General features: G+C 39.2%; 1 protein-coding gene across 6 annotated transcripts in view; it reads left to right on the top strand.

Moving 5' to 3' along the window:
* MTTP (microsomal triglyceride transfer protein) overlaps nt 1-17776 on the top strand; it is a 137910-nt gene extending 120134 nt beyond the window's left edge. For all 6 annotated transcript variants that reach the window (XM_056566924.1, XM_056566934.1, XM_056566942.1 and 3 more), the window contains exons 14-18: nt 160-281; nt 4566-4793; nt 11709-11833; nt 12783-12953; nt 16706-17776. In XM_056566924.1, coding sequence (XP_056422899.1) covers nt 160-281; nt 4566-4793; nt 11709-11833; nt 12783-12953; nt 16706-16874 — 815 coding nt within the window. In that variant the 3' untranslated portion in view covers nt 16875-17776. The remainder of the gene's footprint in view (nt 1-159; nt 282-4565; nt 4794-11708; nt 11834-12782; nt 12954-16705) is intronic.
* The last annotated feature ends 252 nt before the right edge of the window (nt 17777-18028 follow it).

Below are 18028 nucleotides of genomic sequence, written 5' to 3'. Positions count from 1 at the left end.
ATCCTACAGAGTAAAAAAAAATCTGGTTGAACATTCTCTAATTAAATGGATTTCATACGATTCCATCATTTTTGCCAGAGATTGTAGTTGCTATCGCTGGTACTCATGTGCCCGTATTCATTAGTGGTGATGACATAAATGAATGTTTCTCTCCTTTAGGTGGCCCTGACTCATCAGCAACATACAGTCTTGATATACTGTACTCTGGATCTGGCATCCTCAGAAGAAGCAACATGGATACCTTTGTCTATTCCAAAAACACTGAGCTGCATGCCATAAAGGTAATCTGATACGTATCTAACTTAATTATCCAAACAGCCTGCAACTTACCCTTGCTGGACTTGTCCTTTAGGCCTTGTTTTGTGCACTAAGAACTTCCGCCAAGATCTGTAGCCTGGCATGTTGTATTTCATGCTAAATTAGCAGCTCGACAGCTGTCTATTTCTGAAATCCACCTTGTGGACTAGTAAATTGCATATATGCCATTCTATAAACATGCAGTACAGTGATTCTCTTTGCTTATTCTGGTTCCTGAGTGTTGGTTAATATAACAAAGTATTAGATTGCCATGTTCCCCGCGATTTGTAGCTATGATACCAAGCTTATCTAGCAACTGATAGTCAATATATATGTGTGTATGTTCCAGCATCACTTCCAAATAGCTAAAGATATTAACATGAAATTTGGCACACATTACTTACATGTAAACATAGGATAGGTGATTTAACCCTTACCCACCCCCATTTGCGACAGTCAGGGTTTTTGTTTAAAGTCCCATACAAGTCTATGGGAAATATATGTTGCTGCATAACTTCCAAACAGCTGGAGATATTTCAATAATATTCAGTCACATGTTACTTATATGTCCGCAAAAAATATAAGATAGTTAATTTAACCCTAACCTACCCTTATTGCAAGGGTCGTTTTTTTTTGTTTAAAGTCTAATTAAAATCTATGGGAAATGTATGTTCCAGCATAACTTCCGTACGACTGAAGATATTTCGATAATACTTGGTCTCATGTTACTTACATGTCAAATAAAAATATATAATAGTTAAATTAACCACTAACTTACCCCTATATGTGAAGGATGGGTTTTTTGTTTCAAGTCCCTTGCAAGTATATAGGACTTCTGGTACCTTACTCCACAAGCTCTGCTCTGCATCTCCTGGTGAATGCATCAGTCTGTCTGGCAAGCCACACCCTCCCTGCATTCCATGCCCAATCTTGCAAAGACATGCCCACTCTTTAAGCCACACCCTTTTATTTTCCGCTTACAATATCTTTACAACAATGCATCCCCACCTGAGGACGGGATATGAGGATTAGAAATGCGGATTAGATATCAGGACAGGATATGTGGTCGGCATATGAGTTCGGGATATGAGCGCGGGATATGGGGATGGGATATGGGGACAGGTTATATGGCTGGTATATGAGGTCAAGATATGAGGGCGGGATATGGGGACAGGATATGAGGTCGGAATAGTAGGAGGGAATTTGGGGTCGGGATATGAGGAGGGGATATGGGGTCAGGATTTAAAGGGTTTATCCAGGGAAAAACTTTATATATATATATATATATATATATATATATATATATATATATATATATCTCGACTGGCTCCAGAAAGTTAAACAGATTTGTAAATTACTTCTATTAAAAAATCTTAATCCTTTCAGTACTTATGAGCTTCTGAAGTTAAGGTTGTTCTTTTCTGTCTAAGTGCTCTCTGATGACACGTGTCTCAGGAACCGCCCAGATAGAAGGAAATCCCCATAGCAAACCTCTACTATACTGGGCGTTTACCGAGACACTTTTCACCAGAGAGCACTTAGACAGAAAAGAACAACCTTAACTTCAGAAGCTCATAAGTACTGAAAGGATTAAGATTTTTTAATAGAAGTAATATACAAATCTGTTTAACTTTCTGGAGCCAGTTGATATATATAAAAACGTTTTTTCCTGGAATACCCCTTTAAGGACGGGATATGAGGACAAAAGCTTCCTCCTATGTTGCTTTTCCTCCCCCACAAGGATAATGTAAGAAAAACCGAACAGCGCCGGGTACTCAGCTAGTGTCTAACCTAAATTAGGACTTTTAATCCTTTAATTAACACAATGATTTGGTCCTAAATGACTGGACACTTTATAACACCTCTGCACTTGTAACGGCCCAATAGATTCCAATTAAACCCTAGTTACATTGGAAAACAGCCTCACAGGAGCCTACTAAGACGCAATGGTTCTGCTAAGCCAGGGGATATATATTGGGGCAAAAAAGTATTTAGTCAGCCACCAATTGTGCTAGTTCTCCCACCTCAAAAGATGATTGAGGCCTGTAATTTTCATCATAGCTATACCTCAACTATGAGAGACATAATGAGAAAAAAAATTCCATAAAATCACATTGTCTGATTTTTTTTAAAGAATTTATTTACAAATGATGGTGGAAAATAAGTATTTGGTCAATAACAAAAGTTCATCTCAATACTTTGTTATATACCCTTTGTTGGCAATGACAAAGGTCAAACTTTTCTGTAAGTCTTCCCAAGGTTTTCACACATGGTTGCTGGTATTTTGGCCCATTCCACCATGCAGTTCTCCTCTAGAGCAGTGCTGTTTTGGGGCTGTCGCTGGGCAACACGGACTTTCAACTCCCTCCAAAGGTTTTCTATGGGGTTGAGATCTGGAGACTAGCTAGGCCACTCTAGGAACCATGAAATGTTTCTTACGAAGCCACTCTTTCGTTGCCCGGGTTGTGTGTTTGGGATCATTGTCATGCTGAAAGACCTAGCCACATTTCATCTTCAATGCCCCTGCTGATGGAAGGAGGTTTTCACTCAAAATCTCACGATACATGGCCCCATTCATTCTTTTCTTTACACGGATCAGTTGTCCTCGTCCCTTTGCGGAAAAAAGCCCCAAAACATGATGTTTCCACCCCCATGCTTCACAGTAGGTATGGTGTTCTTTGGATGCAACTCAGCATTCTTTCTCCTCCAGAGAGTTGAGTTTTTACCAAAAAGTTCTACTTTGGTTTCATCTGACTATATGACATTCTCCCAATCCTCTTCTGGATCATCCAAATACTCTCTAGCAAACATCAGATGGGTCCGAACATGTACTGGCTTAAGCAGGGGACACGTCTGGCACTGCATGATTTGAGTTCCTTGCGCGTAGTGTGTTACTGATGGAAGCCTTTGTTACTCTGGTCCAAGCTCTCTGCAGGTCATTCACTAGGTCCCCCCGTGTGGTTTTTGGATTTTTTCTCACCGTTCTTGTGATCATTTTGACACCATGGGGTGAGATCTTGTGTGGAGCCCCAGATCGAAGGAGATTATCAGTGGTCTTATATGTCTTCCATTTTCTAATAATTGCTCCCACAGTTGATTTCTTCACACCAAGCTGCTTGCCTATTGCAGATTCAGTCTTCCCAGCCTGGTGCAGGTCTACAATTTTGTTTCTGGTGTCCATCGACAGCTCTTTGGTCTTGGCCATAGTGGAGTTTGGAGTTTGACTGGTTGAGGTTGTGGACAGGTGTCTTTTATACTGATAACAAGTTCAAACAGGTGCCAATAATACAGGTAACGAGTGGAGGACAGAGGAGACTCTTAAAGGAGAAGTTACAGGTCTGTAAGAGCCAGAAATCTTGCTTGTTTGTAGGTGACCAGATACTTATTTTCCACCATAATTTGCAAATAAATTCTTAAAAAATCAGACAATGTAATTTTATGAATTTATTTTCTCAGTAGGTCTCTCATAGTTGAAGTGTAGCTATGATGAAAATTACAGGCCTCTCTCATCTTTTTTAGTGGGAGAACTTGCACAATTGGTGGCTAACTAAATACTTTTTTGCCCCACTGTAGGTCCAAAAAAAGCTGTGGAATTGCCACTGCCTCTAGTCACGATAAAGACAGCAATTGTTTACTGATTCCTTCTTCTCTTCATGGTCATTACGAGGAGGCCCTGTCCACTCAACCCCTCGTCTTGCTGTTTTGGCCAGAAAGCTCATCCATCCAAAAAAGGGCGCTCTGTGGAGGAGCATGTGACCATAAACGCCACCATTCCTCCTCCACTGCCTGCACTCGTTTCTTGCTCAATGTCTGCTCCTCTGGAGGAGGCTGAGTGACAGTTTGGTCACATGCTTCTTATGGAAAGATGAGCCATTCGGCAGAGACAGCACCATATGGGTTTGAGGGGGCAGAGCCTCTTCCATATGCAGAATAGGGCAACACTGTAATAACAGACACTTAGTAAGTAACATATCATTAACTTTACCACATATTTAATACAATTACATAAGTGGTCAACCCCTTCAAAGGTTCTTTTATGATCCCAGAAAAAAAATAATATGGAATTAATATGGGGTCTTTATGGCAAAAGGATGCATAGTTACTGGTGTATTATTGTCCCAGGGTCCCCATTGTCCATGTATCAGCTTCCTAAATCTGAGCATTTGTAGCCTACTATTTTGCAACTTTCTACAGATACATTTGGTAGCAGATTTGAAACACACATAGATACAATTGACTTATAATAGTAAAAATGCTCATGATTTTAGGTTGTGATTGAAGCTCAGGGTCTTGAAAGTTTAATCGCTGCCACCGCTGATGAAGGAGAAGAAGACCTTGAGTCCTTTGCCGGAATGTCAGCCATTTTGTTTGATGTTCAGCTTCGACCTGTAACATTCTTTCAAGGATACAGTGATTTGATGTCAAAAATGTTCTCAGCAACTGGTGACCCAATAAGTGTGGTGAAAGGATTGGTGCTCCTAACAGATCATTCTGAGGTAAATGACATAAAACCTTATGTACTTTTTATATACATGCGTTCTCTCAGGTGTTTTATTTTACACAGTGCCATGAGAAAACAAAAGAAATGAGATCTGGAACACTCCCCCAATTCTTGACTGTAGGTACTTTATTGATGAACATCCACAGAGGTAAAATCTGTTAAAAGTACATGGAGAGGGGAGGCATAAGTGTGCACCGGGCGATGGAGTCCGTTTCACGCACAGAGGCGTGTTATCAGGCCCATCGGTGACCGATGGGCCTGATGACACGCCTCTGTGTGTGAAACGGACTCCGTCGCCCTATGCACGCCTATGCCTCCGCTCTCCAACATGTACTTTTAACAGATTTTACCTCTGTGAATGTTGATCAATAAAGTACCTACAGTCAAGAATTGGGTGAGTGCTCCAGATTTCATTTCTTTTGTTTTCTCATGGCATGCCAGAAGCTATTGCTCCATCTGCGAAGCACCACACATTCAAATATACCGCTTTGCTTGGCTACTCACCTGCATGTGATTTATAGGCAGTTTTGTTACCAGTGCCAGGTAATTGTTTTTTTTTCTCTGGACTTTGCTTATTTTACACAGTGCTGAAGTGCTCGCAATACATTTATGTTCTACTTCATACCTGCTACGCCATGCACACTGATGTATACATTACCAACACCTTATTGAGTTCTAACTCATATTGCTTTTCTTAGTGCTAATTCCCTTTCACACAGGCTTGCGTTTTGCAAGCATACATGTTTTCACTCTATATTTTACATCAGCTCATTCAACACCTACCAGTATTGTATAACACCACTCAAGCAACCTTGTCATATAAGCTGTCAAAAATACATGGAGAATGCTTTCCATTTTGTTATTTACCCTTGCTGTCATTAGAAACCAATGTTACCATTTGCTAACCTATACTATACAAATTCATAATCTAAAGAACTAGGAGTACATACTAGAGTACTGAAGTAACAATACATGTTCTAAAGAACTCGGAGTACATACTAGAGTACTGAAGTAACAATACATATTCTAAAGAACTAGGAGTACATACTAGAGTACTGAAGTAACAGTACATATTCTAAAGAACTAAGAACTAGGAGTACATACTAGAGTACTGAAGTAACAATACATATTCTAAAGAACTAGGAGTACAGACTAGAGTATTGAAGTAACAATACATGTTCTAAAGAACTAGGAGTACAGACTAGAGTACTGAAGTAACAATACATGTTCTAAAGAACTAGGAGTACATACTAGAGTACTGAAGTAACAATACATATTCTAAAGAACTAGGAGTTTGTACTAGAGTACTGATGTAAAAATACATAATCTAAAGAACTCGGAGTAGAGACTAGAGTACTGAAGTAATAATGCAATGTATGTTAAAATAAATGCATATGTTAAAAGGAGATATCCAGCTGAATTATTATTTTTTTATCAATTGTGCCGGGGCTACAAAACATTAAAATAACAAACTGTCACCTTTTTTCGTTCCCCTGATGTGCCGATATCAGTCTTCTGTCTTCTTGGCCTGGTCTTCTTCCGCATCTTGGAGCCCGAAGCGTCACACTGCGATCAGCTTATCGCCGTCCGCAGCAATGTCCTGCTCGCCCAGTGATACGCTGGGCGCAGTGTCATGTAACAGGCCTGGGCAGCAAGAAGAAGGCGGGGAGATAGGAGATAGAAATATTTACTAAATAATATATGTCAGGAGAGACCACAAGTCCATTTCAGTGCTTTGCTAACACATATAACACATACTGTAGTTGTGGTCAATATTTTTAGAACCCCTGAACATTAAGTCTACCATGTAAAATATCTAAATATGATTGATCTAAATATGATTGATGCAGAAAAACACAAATCTTAAATATAACAAAATAACTTAGCAGGAAAAAAAGGATTCAAAATGAAAAACAATGCCAGGACATGATTAAAGAGGTTTTCCAGGGAAAACCGATTGATTACCTATCTACAGGATAGGCCATGTATAGCTGGTTGGCTAGGTACCGACACCTGACACCCCCCGACAATCAGTTGTTCTGCAGAGCAACGGTGCTAAAATGTAAACAATGTAATGGAACTGGAAGCCTTTGCTTTGTAGATTGTGTGAGGTCGTGTCTGTTTACTGCAGTGCAGCTCTCCCTTCAATGGGAGCTGCATTTCAGTAACCCAGTGCCACCATTAGGCTAGTTTTCATCAAAAGTTTTTTTCTGGCATTTTTTTGAAACTTCCACTGCAGTTTTTGAACCAAAGTGCAGGAAAAACCGTGAGTTTTCACAACACTGGTCCCATATATCAAGGCTGGCTGTAACACCTTTCAGTAATCTTTAAATGGTAGTTTATTGGCAGAGAAGCAACGCGTTTCTGCCCCAGAGCGGGCCCTTCGTCAGGCAAGGTGCATACAGAGTAACAACAGAGCAGACATTAAATGCATTAGATACGTATTCACAAACACATAAGGGAATTGGCTACCGTAGTTATGCCAATCACGGCCAGTATACAAAACATTATTTATCCTGGCTAAAACATTCCCACTTTTAAAAAAGATTATTACAGCTAGGTTACAAAACTAAACCAAGCGCATCATGAGCTCTTACACCGCTAGATAGCTGGTGACTGTATTTTACTGCTGGGCGATATTGTACATGATGCGCTTGGTTTAGTTTTGTAATCTCGCTGCAATACTCTTTTAAAAGTGGGGAATCTAGTGTTGAAATGTTTTGTATACTGGCTGTAATTTTTTGCCTGATTGAGTCAGCACAACTACGGTAGCCAATTACCTTATGTGTTTGTGAATACACTGATTTGCATAACCTTTGTATTTACGTATCTAATGCATTTATTGTCTGATCTGCTGTTACTCTGTATGCACCGTGCCTGACGAAGGGCCTTTTCCGGGGCAGAAATACATTGCTTCTGTGCCAATAAACTACTAGATTACTGAATGGTATTACAGCCTGCCTTGATAAATAGGACCAGCGCTGAGAGATGTTACTCTTTTTCCTGCACTTTGCAGCTATACCTATCGGAAGAGTGAGTCTTCTACTGGGAGAACTTCAGCTGCAGGTCCTGGCTTGATATCCATATGCCTTCCAAGGTGGTGTGCTCTTAGCGCAACCCTTTTTGGTAAATGCATTTTCACTTACCATTGCTAATCTCTAGTTTTGCTAATCTCCCATTCCTTTTGAAAACACTTCAGGCTCTGGTTCAAAAAAATGCAGAGGCTGTTGAAAAAAAACAAAAAAAAAACGCCAGAAAAAAGCTGCGTGGAAACCTAGCCTTACATTGTTTTCTACTGGGTAAAAAATCTGTGGACAGATTAAATCAAACTTGGTTTTGCACACCAGCGATATGTTTATAGACAACAAAATAAGACCTATAAAGTGTGCACCCTATCTACAGTGAAACTGTCATGAAGGGGGTGGCAGGGAGTTAGCTAACCCTAACTGTCCCTAAAACCGCTGTCCATTCCTATTGCCCATCCACCCTAAGCAGCGGATCGACAACCACAAAGACATTCCCTATACTGCGCTAATGTATAATATTTATACTGCATGGGCGTCAATTCAAAAACAAACGGAACACCATATGTTGGGGAACAAGTAAGAATCATAACAGGAATGCTAAAAAGCAACAAACAGATAATACAAGGCAGGATATAGCAAACTAAAACATGACAGGACAACGAGCACAATAGACACTAGACAAAAGACAATCCTTTTCCATAAAAGGAGTGGACAGCAATAATAACTCTAAATGGACTCCTTCTAGCAGCACACTCCAACATACTCCTAGATAGACGGATTAGCACAAAGCTTGGAACCAGGATCCAACAAGGTCAAACAGTACTGATGCAAAGGCATAGAGGTAAACTAAGATTCACAAAACCGAATCTGAACAATAAATATATGCAATGCAAGAATACTAAAACCCAACAAGGTACTAAACAAAGCAGGATAAAATCCAAATATCAAAAACATAGACAGGACATATAACCATGGTCAAACTCATGAAATGTGCTCAGACTGACAAAGGTGCATGAAAAAAACATGGTCAGAGTAACAGGTGAAATTACCAGCCATGGGCAGCACCTGAAGAGGCCTTATACACCCTCACAGTGCTGAAGGGCTGGAAGCATTAACTCTCACATTACCAGAGAGAAGTTAACACAGAAACTGTTCAGACATAAACAGCATGTCTGAACAGGCCCCAAAGAAGAAAATACCAAAACACAGAAACGGACATTACAGAAACATGGTGAAGGATCCGTAATGTTGAAAGGCTGCTTTACTTCCTATAGAACTGAAGGCCTTGAACGTGTTACAGGGACAATGAAATAAGCTCACATGTGTATGAAAACAAGTCGAACATAATGGATCCTACTGCAGAATAATGACTTAAAACCAACGTCTAAAAGAATGGTTAAGAAGGAAAATTGGATGTATTAAACTGGCCTGATTTTAGTCCAACTGAAAATCATTGGAGAGAGAGATGAATTCTGCTAATAAAATAAAGAAACCATGCACACATTTAACTCCTTAACGACGCAGGATGTAGATTTACGTCCTGCGCCGTCTCCCAAAATATAACGCGGGGTCACACGATGACCCAGTGTCATATCGGGTCAGTCCCTGCGGCCATTAACGGCCAGGACCCGTAGCTAATACCGGACATGCCCAATCGCGGTGATGCCCGGTATTAACCCTTCAGATGCGGCGATCAAAGTTGACCTCTGCGTCTGAAGTGAAACCAAAAGCATCCCGGCAGCTCAGTCGGGCTGTTTGGGACCACTGCGGTGAAATCGCGACATCCTGAACAGCTTGCAGGACACCACGAGGATCCCTACTTGCCCCCTGAGTGTCCGATTGCCGAATGACTGCTCCGTGCCTGAGATCCAGGCAGGAGCAGTTGAGCGGCGATAACACTGATCAATGCCATGTTAATGCATGGCAGTGAACAGTGTAAGAAATCAGTGTGTGCAATGTTATAGTCCCCTATGGGAGCTATAACATTGCAAAAAAAAGTGGGGAAAAAAAGTGTTAATAACTTAACAATTTAACCCCTTCCCTAATAAAAGTCAGAATCGCCCCCCTTTTCCCATAAAAAAACCTATATAAATAAAAATAAATATAAACATATGTGGTATCACTGTGTGAGTAAATGTCCAAACTATAAAAATATATCGTTAATTAAACCGTACGGTCAATGGCGTACACGTAAAAAAATATTTTTGGTCACTTTTTATACCATTAAAAAATTTATAAAATGTGATCAAAAAGTCCAATCAAAACAAAAATGGTACCGATAAAAACTTCAGATCGTGGCACACAAAAATTGAGCCCTCATACATCCCCATATGCGGGAAAAAAAAGTTATAAAGTTATAGGGGTGAGAAGAGGACATTTTTAAACATTTTCCTGCATGTAGTTATGATTTTTTTCCAGAAGTACGACAAAATCAAACCTATGTAAGTAGGGTATCATTTTAACCGAATGGACCTACATAATAATGATAAGGTGTCATTTTTACCAAAAAATTCACTGTTGAAAAACGGAAGCCCCAAAACTTACAAAATTGTGTTTTTTCTTCAATTTTGTCTCGCAGTGATTTTTTTTTTCCCGTTTTGCCATGGATTTTTGGGTAAAATGGCTGATGTCACTGCAAAGTAGAATTGGTGGTGCAAAAAACAAGCCATAATATGGATTTTTAGGTGGGAAATTGAAAGGATTATGATTTTTTAAAAGGTAAGGAGGTTAAAAACGAAAATGCAAACACTGAAAAACACTGAGTCCTTAATGGGTTAAGAGCTTGAAGGACCTCAGTAGAAGAAAATACAATTAAACAGGTGCAAAAAGACTCCAAAAATGTTTGGAAGCTGATACAGTATTGTTGCCAAAGGTTGTGGAACCCAGTATAAGGAAAAGGTGCATGTATGTTAACTGATCGACATGTTTGTTGAATGTATTTAGACATGGTAATAAAATATTCTAGGATACAAAGTTTGTACATACCCACCTCTTTCTGAAGATATTGGCTTTTCATACTAAACAATCCAGGGAGCCAATAATGTTGACCACAACTATGTATTGTCATGGGTTTTAGTGGTACAGTTAGCACCTTCCCCATTAACACAACACAAATCACAGCAATGTTGCCTGTTTAATGGGGGATATTTATCAAAACCTGTCCAGAGGAAAAGCCCAGAGCAACCAATCAGATCGCCTCTTTCATTTTGCAGAGGTCTTGTTAAAAATGAAAGAAGCAAGCTGATTGGTTACTATGGGCAACTGGGCAACTTTTCCTCTGGACAGGTTTTGATAAATCTCCAATATGCATTTTTTGCTGTGAAAACTATGGCTTCCATTCACTTACAGTTAACATCCAGACAACATTACTGAAATACCATATGTGAACCCAATCTAAATAAGCAGAGTACCTAAGGACAAATGCAGTTCAATCACTGATATGCTGAGTATTGGCACCGCTATTTACAACTTTATATTTTATATACATATTCTTACATAGCAGCAGATAGTTCTGTAGATCAAAAGGACCTTAGTAGTGTTCAGTGCATTGTAAATGGATCTGCATTGGTGTAATACTATACTATTGTTAATCCCAGTTTATATTGCACCAGTGTAATTTATAATCCAAACTGTTAACATAGGTATAAGCTCCAGCATTTTACACAAGATTTTCTTTTTAAGGCAGGTGGTTTTTTAGAAATATAGTGCCATACTTTATAGCCTGCATATATAGATTTTATTTTACTGGATGTCACAATAAATATAGATCTTTGCCAGCATTTACCTTAGTGATATAAGTAATATTGTGCAATAATAAAATAAAAACAGGTTTCAGATTGCCCACCTCTGGGGCCGATAATGACACCGTGCTATAACTTTCCTAGACTATTCAGCTGCAATCTGGGCTGCAAGCCAGTGCAGAGTTCCAGGGCGGACTGGCCATTGATGTCTCTGGAGGAATGGATTTTAGCCTTTGGTATAGAGAATCCAAAACCAGTGTTAATAATCGGTAAGAAAACCTATTCTACACTTGTCATCTGCATGTAAAATAAATTACTGATAATATTCCAGTAGAGGCATGCTCCTGGCAAGTAACCTGTTTGACACTTTTATTTCTCAACCTGAAAAGTATGAATTGTTATCTGGAAAAAATGCTGTTTCCATTAACTTTACCAGCATAAACTCGCTTTAAACACATACATTTGTATAGATGCTTATCAAGCAAGAAAGAATAAAAGATTTTGGCTCTGATGGCATTTTAGAAGTAGCATAATATCAGTAAAGTTAGAAATGGCATACAAAGTTGAAAATAACTCTAAGGCTGCATTTACACCACTATTCAGGGAAACAACAGCCGCATTTGAAAATCGGCTATGGTTGCATTCTCACTGGACCCATGCCACAACCCCCTTCATTTTGTGTGCCAGTTGGGGTCAGCTAGAGACTCCGGTTGGCTCATTTTTGGACCCTATTAGTTTTTGTTGCTGGACTAAAACCATGGTTGACTGCCGTATCCTCGAATCGTGATGTGAATGCAGCATAATATCCACCCAACAGAATGATAATACTTGAATTCACCAATTTGTAACCAAAGGTTCCTGATAGTGAAAGAAAAATTACAGAAAATGAAAAACAGAGAAGAAAAAATAAAGAACAAAATAGAGTAAAAATTATTTATTATCTAAGCCCTACAAAAGTGTATATACAGTGTACAGAAAGCATCCTATTCACACATGAAATTTAACAGAGTATATGAAGGCTTGGGTCCAAAGTGAGAGCAGGAATAAGAATCAAGGTCATACCTTCTGGATCTTCTAAGTCTTCCAACCCATCCCCTGCCATCTTTGTTGTCATTAATATTATGAGTTAGAGTACTTTCAGTAACATTTCAGATTATTTATTTTTAAGCTATATGTATACTTATCACTGATATAAACATGGTGACTTCTACTTTACAGCGGGGCTATGGTTGTTATAGGCAACATAACCATTGATTCAGAATTTGCTAATGCTGGTATGGAAACCCGCTTCGAAACAGAGTCTTCCTTCAATTTTATTACAACTGTGAAGTTCTCATCATATCCATTTTTGGTATGCATGCAAATGGATAAAGGAACATTTCCATTCAGGTAATTCTTTTTTAGGTCTATTAAAAAGGTATGGTATCTGGGCATGCACTTTTAAAGGAGTTTCCAGCCCCTAACAATTACAGCAATATATATAGCTTCTAAAATTAAAGTACTCTCCTATGTAAATGCAGTGCTTGTCCATGATTCTATGTGACTTAAAGAGTAGCTCCCACCATCCATTTTTTTCTGTCCCTGCCTATTGCCCATCTATCATTAACCCCCTCCCTCCCTGAAATGTGTGTATATGTATATATATATATATATATATATATATATATATATATATATATATAGTAGCCCTTGGGGGGGTGTATAGTAGTGGGGATGTTGTTTCGGTATATGAGGGGTTAATATTAACCCGATAGTTTGTGACGCCAGGCTGAGGGCTAGTATGCTGAGGTAATTCTCCGGCCTATTGCCGCCCTTCCCAGTAACGATAGGTGCATGAAATGACTGAAGGTCCACAAGGAAGTTGAACTTGAACAACTTTACTTAAGTGCTTGCGGTAAATCCAATGCACAGTGACAGTCTTATATAAACAGTCTCTATATTGCTCAGTGACTGACAGTTGTTGCGGACCTTGAGTAATATTACATGTCTCTGAATTTAGGATAATTATTGCAGATCCGTCCGGATTTAGGGGATAGATAAGGTCCGGTGATCTTGCAGAGTGCTTGGGATTTATACACTCACGATTCTGAATAGATTCAGCCGTGCCGCAAGGCTCAGGCCTAACTCACTGCGATAATAGCTGCGCAGATCCTTCTCGTTTGCCAGCCCAGGAACAAGAGAGAGAACAATGGCCGCCGCTCCCTTATATGGGCAGGGGGCGGGGTGAATCTGATTGGTCCGAATACCTGTCATTCACTGTTACACAGTATGATGGGATTGCATACGTCATAAGGACTTCCAATGGTCCTAAAGCAGAAATACGATAGAGTTCACCTAGTCACATGACCCGCAGGTCCTGGTATGCTACGCACAGGTAATTAACCATTTATTTACATGTATTATCACTATATTTACATAAACCTTGAGTAAACTACTGATTTACTATATGGAATAGAGGTGACAAGGGTAGACTATATAACTTGGACCCCTACGTCCTAGGGACTCTGGCTATGGGGACCCACAGACATATAGGTACTGTATAGGATGCGGTACTGGGACACCACATATATATATATATATATATATATATATTTAGTCAGCCACCAATTGTACAAGTTCTCCTATATATATATATATATATATATATATATATATATATATATATATGGATATTTAGTCAGCCACCAATTGTACAAGTTCTCCCACTTAAAAAGATGAGAGAGGCCTGTAATTTTCATCATAGGTATACCTCAACTATGAGAGACATAATGAGAAAAAAATCCGTAAAATGACATTGTCTGAATTTTAAAGAATTTATTTGCATATTATGGTGGAAAATAAGTATTTGGTCACCTACAAACAAGCAAAATTTCTGGCTCTCACAGATCTGTAACTTCTTCTTTAAGAGTCTCCTCTGTCCTCCACTCATTACCTTTATTAATGGCACCTGTTTGAACTTGTTATCAGTTTAAAAGACACCTGTCCACAACCTCAAACAGTCACACTCCAAACTCCACTATGGCCAAGACAAAAAAGCTGTCGAAGGACACCAAAAACAAAATTGTAGACCTGCACCAGGCTGGGAAGACTGAATCTGCAATAGGCAAGCAGTGTGGTCTGAAGAAATAAACTGTGGGAGCAATTATTAGAAAATGGAAGACATACAAGACCAGTGATAATCTCCCTCGATCTGGGGCTCCACACAAGATCTCACCCCGTGGTGTCAAAATGATCACAAGAACGGTGAGCAAAAATCCCAGAACCACATGGGGGTACCTAATGAATGACCTGCAGTAACAAAGGCTACCATCAGTAACACACTACGCCGCCAGGGACTCAAATCATGCAGTGCCAGACGTATCCCCCTGCTTAAGCCAGTACATGTCCAGGCCCGTATGAAGTTTGCAAGAGAGCATTTGGATGATCCGGAAGAGGATTGGGAGAATGTCATATGGTCAGATGAAACCAAAGTAGAACTTTTTGGTAAAAACTCAACTCGTTGTGTTTGGAGTAGAAAGAATGCTGAGTTGCATCCAAAGAACACCATACCTACTGTGAAGCATGGGGGTGGAAACATCATGCTTTGAGGATGTTTCTCTGCTAAGGGACCAGGACAACTGATCCATGTAAAGGAAAGAATGAATGGGGCATTGTGAGATTTTGAGTGAAAACCTCCTTCCATCGGCAAGGGCATTGAAGATGAAATGTGGCTGGGTCTTTCAGCATGACAATGATCGCAAACACACCACCCAGGCAATGAAGGAGTGGCTTCGTAAGAAGCATTTCAAGGTCCTAGAGTGGCCTAGCCAGTCTCCAGATCTCAACCCCAAAGAAAATCTTTGGAGGGAGTTGAAAGTCTGTGTTGCCCAGCAACAGCCCCAAAACATGACTGCTCTAGAGGAGATATGCATGTAGGAATGGACCAAAATACCAGCAACAGTATGTGAAAACCTTGTGAAGATTTACAGAAAACTTTTGACCTCTGTCATTGCCAACAAAGGGTATATTGAGATGAACTTTTGTTATTCACCAAATACTTATTTTCCACCAACATTTGCAAATAGATTCTTTAAAAATCAGCCAATGTCATTTTATGAATTTTTTTTTTCTCATTATGTCTCTCATAGTTGAGGTATACCTATGATGAAAATTACAGGCCTCTCTCATCTTTTTAAGTGGAGGAGAACTTGCACAATTAGTGGCTGACTAAATATTTTTTGCCTCACCATGTGTGTGTGTATATATATATATATATATATATATATATATATATATGTATATATATATATATATATATATATATAGATAGAAGAAATATCCGCAGCACACACGTATCGTGAAAAATCAAACGGTGGTTTATTCCATCAGAAAAACATGAGTGTAGAGAACAACGTTTCAACCAGCTCTCCTGGTCTTTTTCAAGCTCGGAGAGCTGGTTGAAACGTTGTTCTCTACACTCATGTTTTTCTGATGGAATAAACCACCGTTTGATTTTTCCCGATACGTGTGTGCTGCGGATATTTCTTCTATTTTGCAAATGGGCCTCTGACCAAGGTCTGGTCTCTGCGTGCACCACTGCATGATTTTTCTTGGACTGGATAGTGCTTGTTCCCTCCTGCTTTTATATATATATATATATATATATATATATATATATATATATATATATGTATATACATATATATATATATTTAACTCTTAAAAGTAAAGTCCTGACTTACAATAAGGCTGTTAAAATACATAATCATGTCTAGTACATTTTATATCTGTATATTATCCTTGTCTAGGGCAATAATATTGACTTATTTTATTTTAGTAGGTCTTTGTAAAGAATAGCATCAGCAAACATCTATTATGAAACCAATTGAAAAGCCTTCAGACCCATTAACTTATTTCATATTTTGTTATGTTGCTGCCTTAAAGGGGTATTCCGCCCCTTGATATCTTATCCCCTATCCAAGGATAGGGGATAATATGTCTGATCGCGAGGTTGATTTTAGTATGTACCTGCCGTACAGTAATGGACATGCCTAGGAAGGATCTGCGCTTGTCTTGGGGCTAAATGGCTATGCACTAGGTGCTCTGTATATATATAAGTAGAAAAATACTTCATTTTCTGAGAATTTACTTTGATTTTGCAGGCGATACATCACAAAGTATGAGAAATTGCAGTCTGGCAAGTCGTATGTATCTCGCAAAGGAAAAGTACAAACTGTGACAGGTTCTGAGCTTCCTCTTCATCATGAGAACTCCAATATGTGCAGGGTAGTTTTTGGAAACCAACAAGATTCCACAGAGAGCTGGTTTTGAAGAGTAATATCTCCGCCTTGCTCCAGTGTGCATCACTGGAAGGTTGTGTATGTACTGTATTGGTGTGGTGCATGCATAAAGTTTACATATTTACACTTATTTAAGTCATTTGTAAAGTGTTAGGAAAAAGATAACTTGTAGTTACGAAGTGCACTAATATTGTTAAAGGTGAGTCTGTGTTAACCCTTGTGTGCTGAGGCTGCCTAATACATTACCAAATTACTTGTTCCTACTCATAGTAACCTGTTGCATTTACCATTAAAGAGAAAGTGACAGCAGCATCACCCGCTCCAACCTGTATATTCAAGTTAAAACCCCTATGGACATAGCACATACATGTACGCCCTACGCTCGCTCCTGCCGTATAAAGCATGCTCAGGAGCTGAGTGCACTTCATACCGGTGGGTCCCGGTTAATATCAACAGCCAGGACCCATAGCGGATGCTGGACATTTCTGATCGGACCAATTTCCAGCAGTTACCCTTTAGACATTGCCATCAAAGTTGATTGTGACGTCTAAATAGGGGGGAAATTGTTGCCGGCAAGCTCAGAAGTCCGGGTCTGGATTAACTTTGACCGGGTTCCCAGTCTTCTATCTGTTCGACTGGCTTTCCTTCACTGTGGGCCGGCTCAGCAGCCTGTAGTTATGCAGCGCCAATAACACTGATCAATGCTGTGTATGCAATCAAAAGATTGCAAGTAAAAGTCCCGTAATTATAAAATAATGTACATAAAAACATAAATATCTGGTATCGCCATGTGTGGAAATGTCAGAACTATTTAAATATACTGTAATGTTAATAAAACTGCCTGTTCAATGCCGTAAACGTAACAAAGGTTCAGAATTGCTGATTTGTGATCATGTCATATACCTGAAAAAAATTAATAAAAACCGATCAAAAGGTCCCATCAAAACAAAAAATAATACCAATTAAAACTACAGTTCATGGTGCAAAAACAAGAGCCCTCATATATCTCCATATATGGAAAAATAAAATTGTTATAGGGGTCAGAAGAGGACAATTTTAAGCATGTTCACTGTGTAGAAACAGAAGCCCCAAAAATTGCAAAAAACGAAAGTACAATTGGTGGCGCAAAAAACAAGCCCTCATATGGGTCTGTAGGTAAAAGCGTTATGGTTAATAGAAATCGAG

Source organism: Hyla sarda, chromosome 1, assembly GCF_029499605.1.
Source record: "Hyla sarda isolate aHylSar1 chromosome 1, aHylSar1.hap1, whole genome shotgun sequence".
Taxonomy (NCBI): domain Eukaryota; kingdom Metazoa; phylum Chordata; class Amphibia; order Anura; family Hylidae; genus Hyla; species Hyla sarda.
Note: the sequence above shows the minus strand (reverse complement) of the source record. Positions and strands in the feature narration are given on the sequence as shown.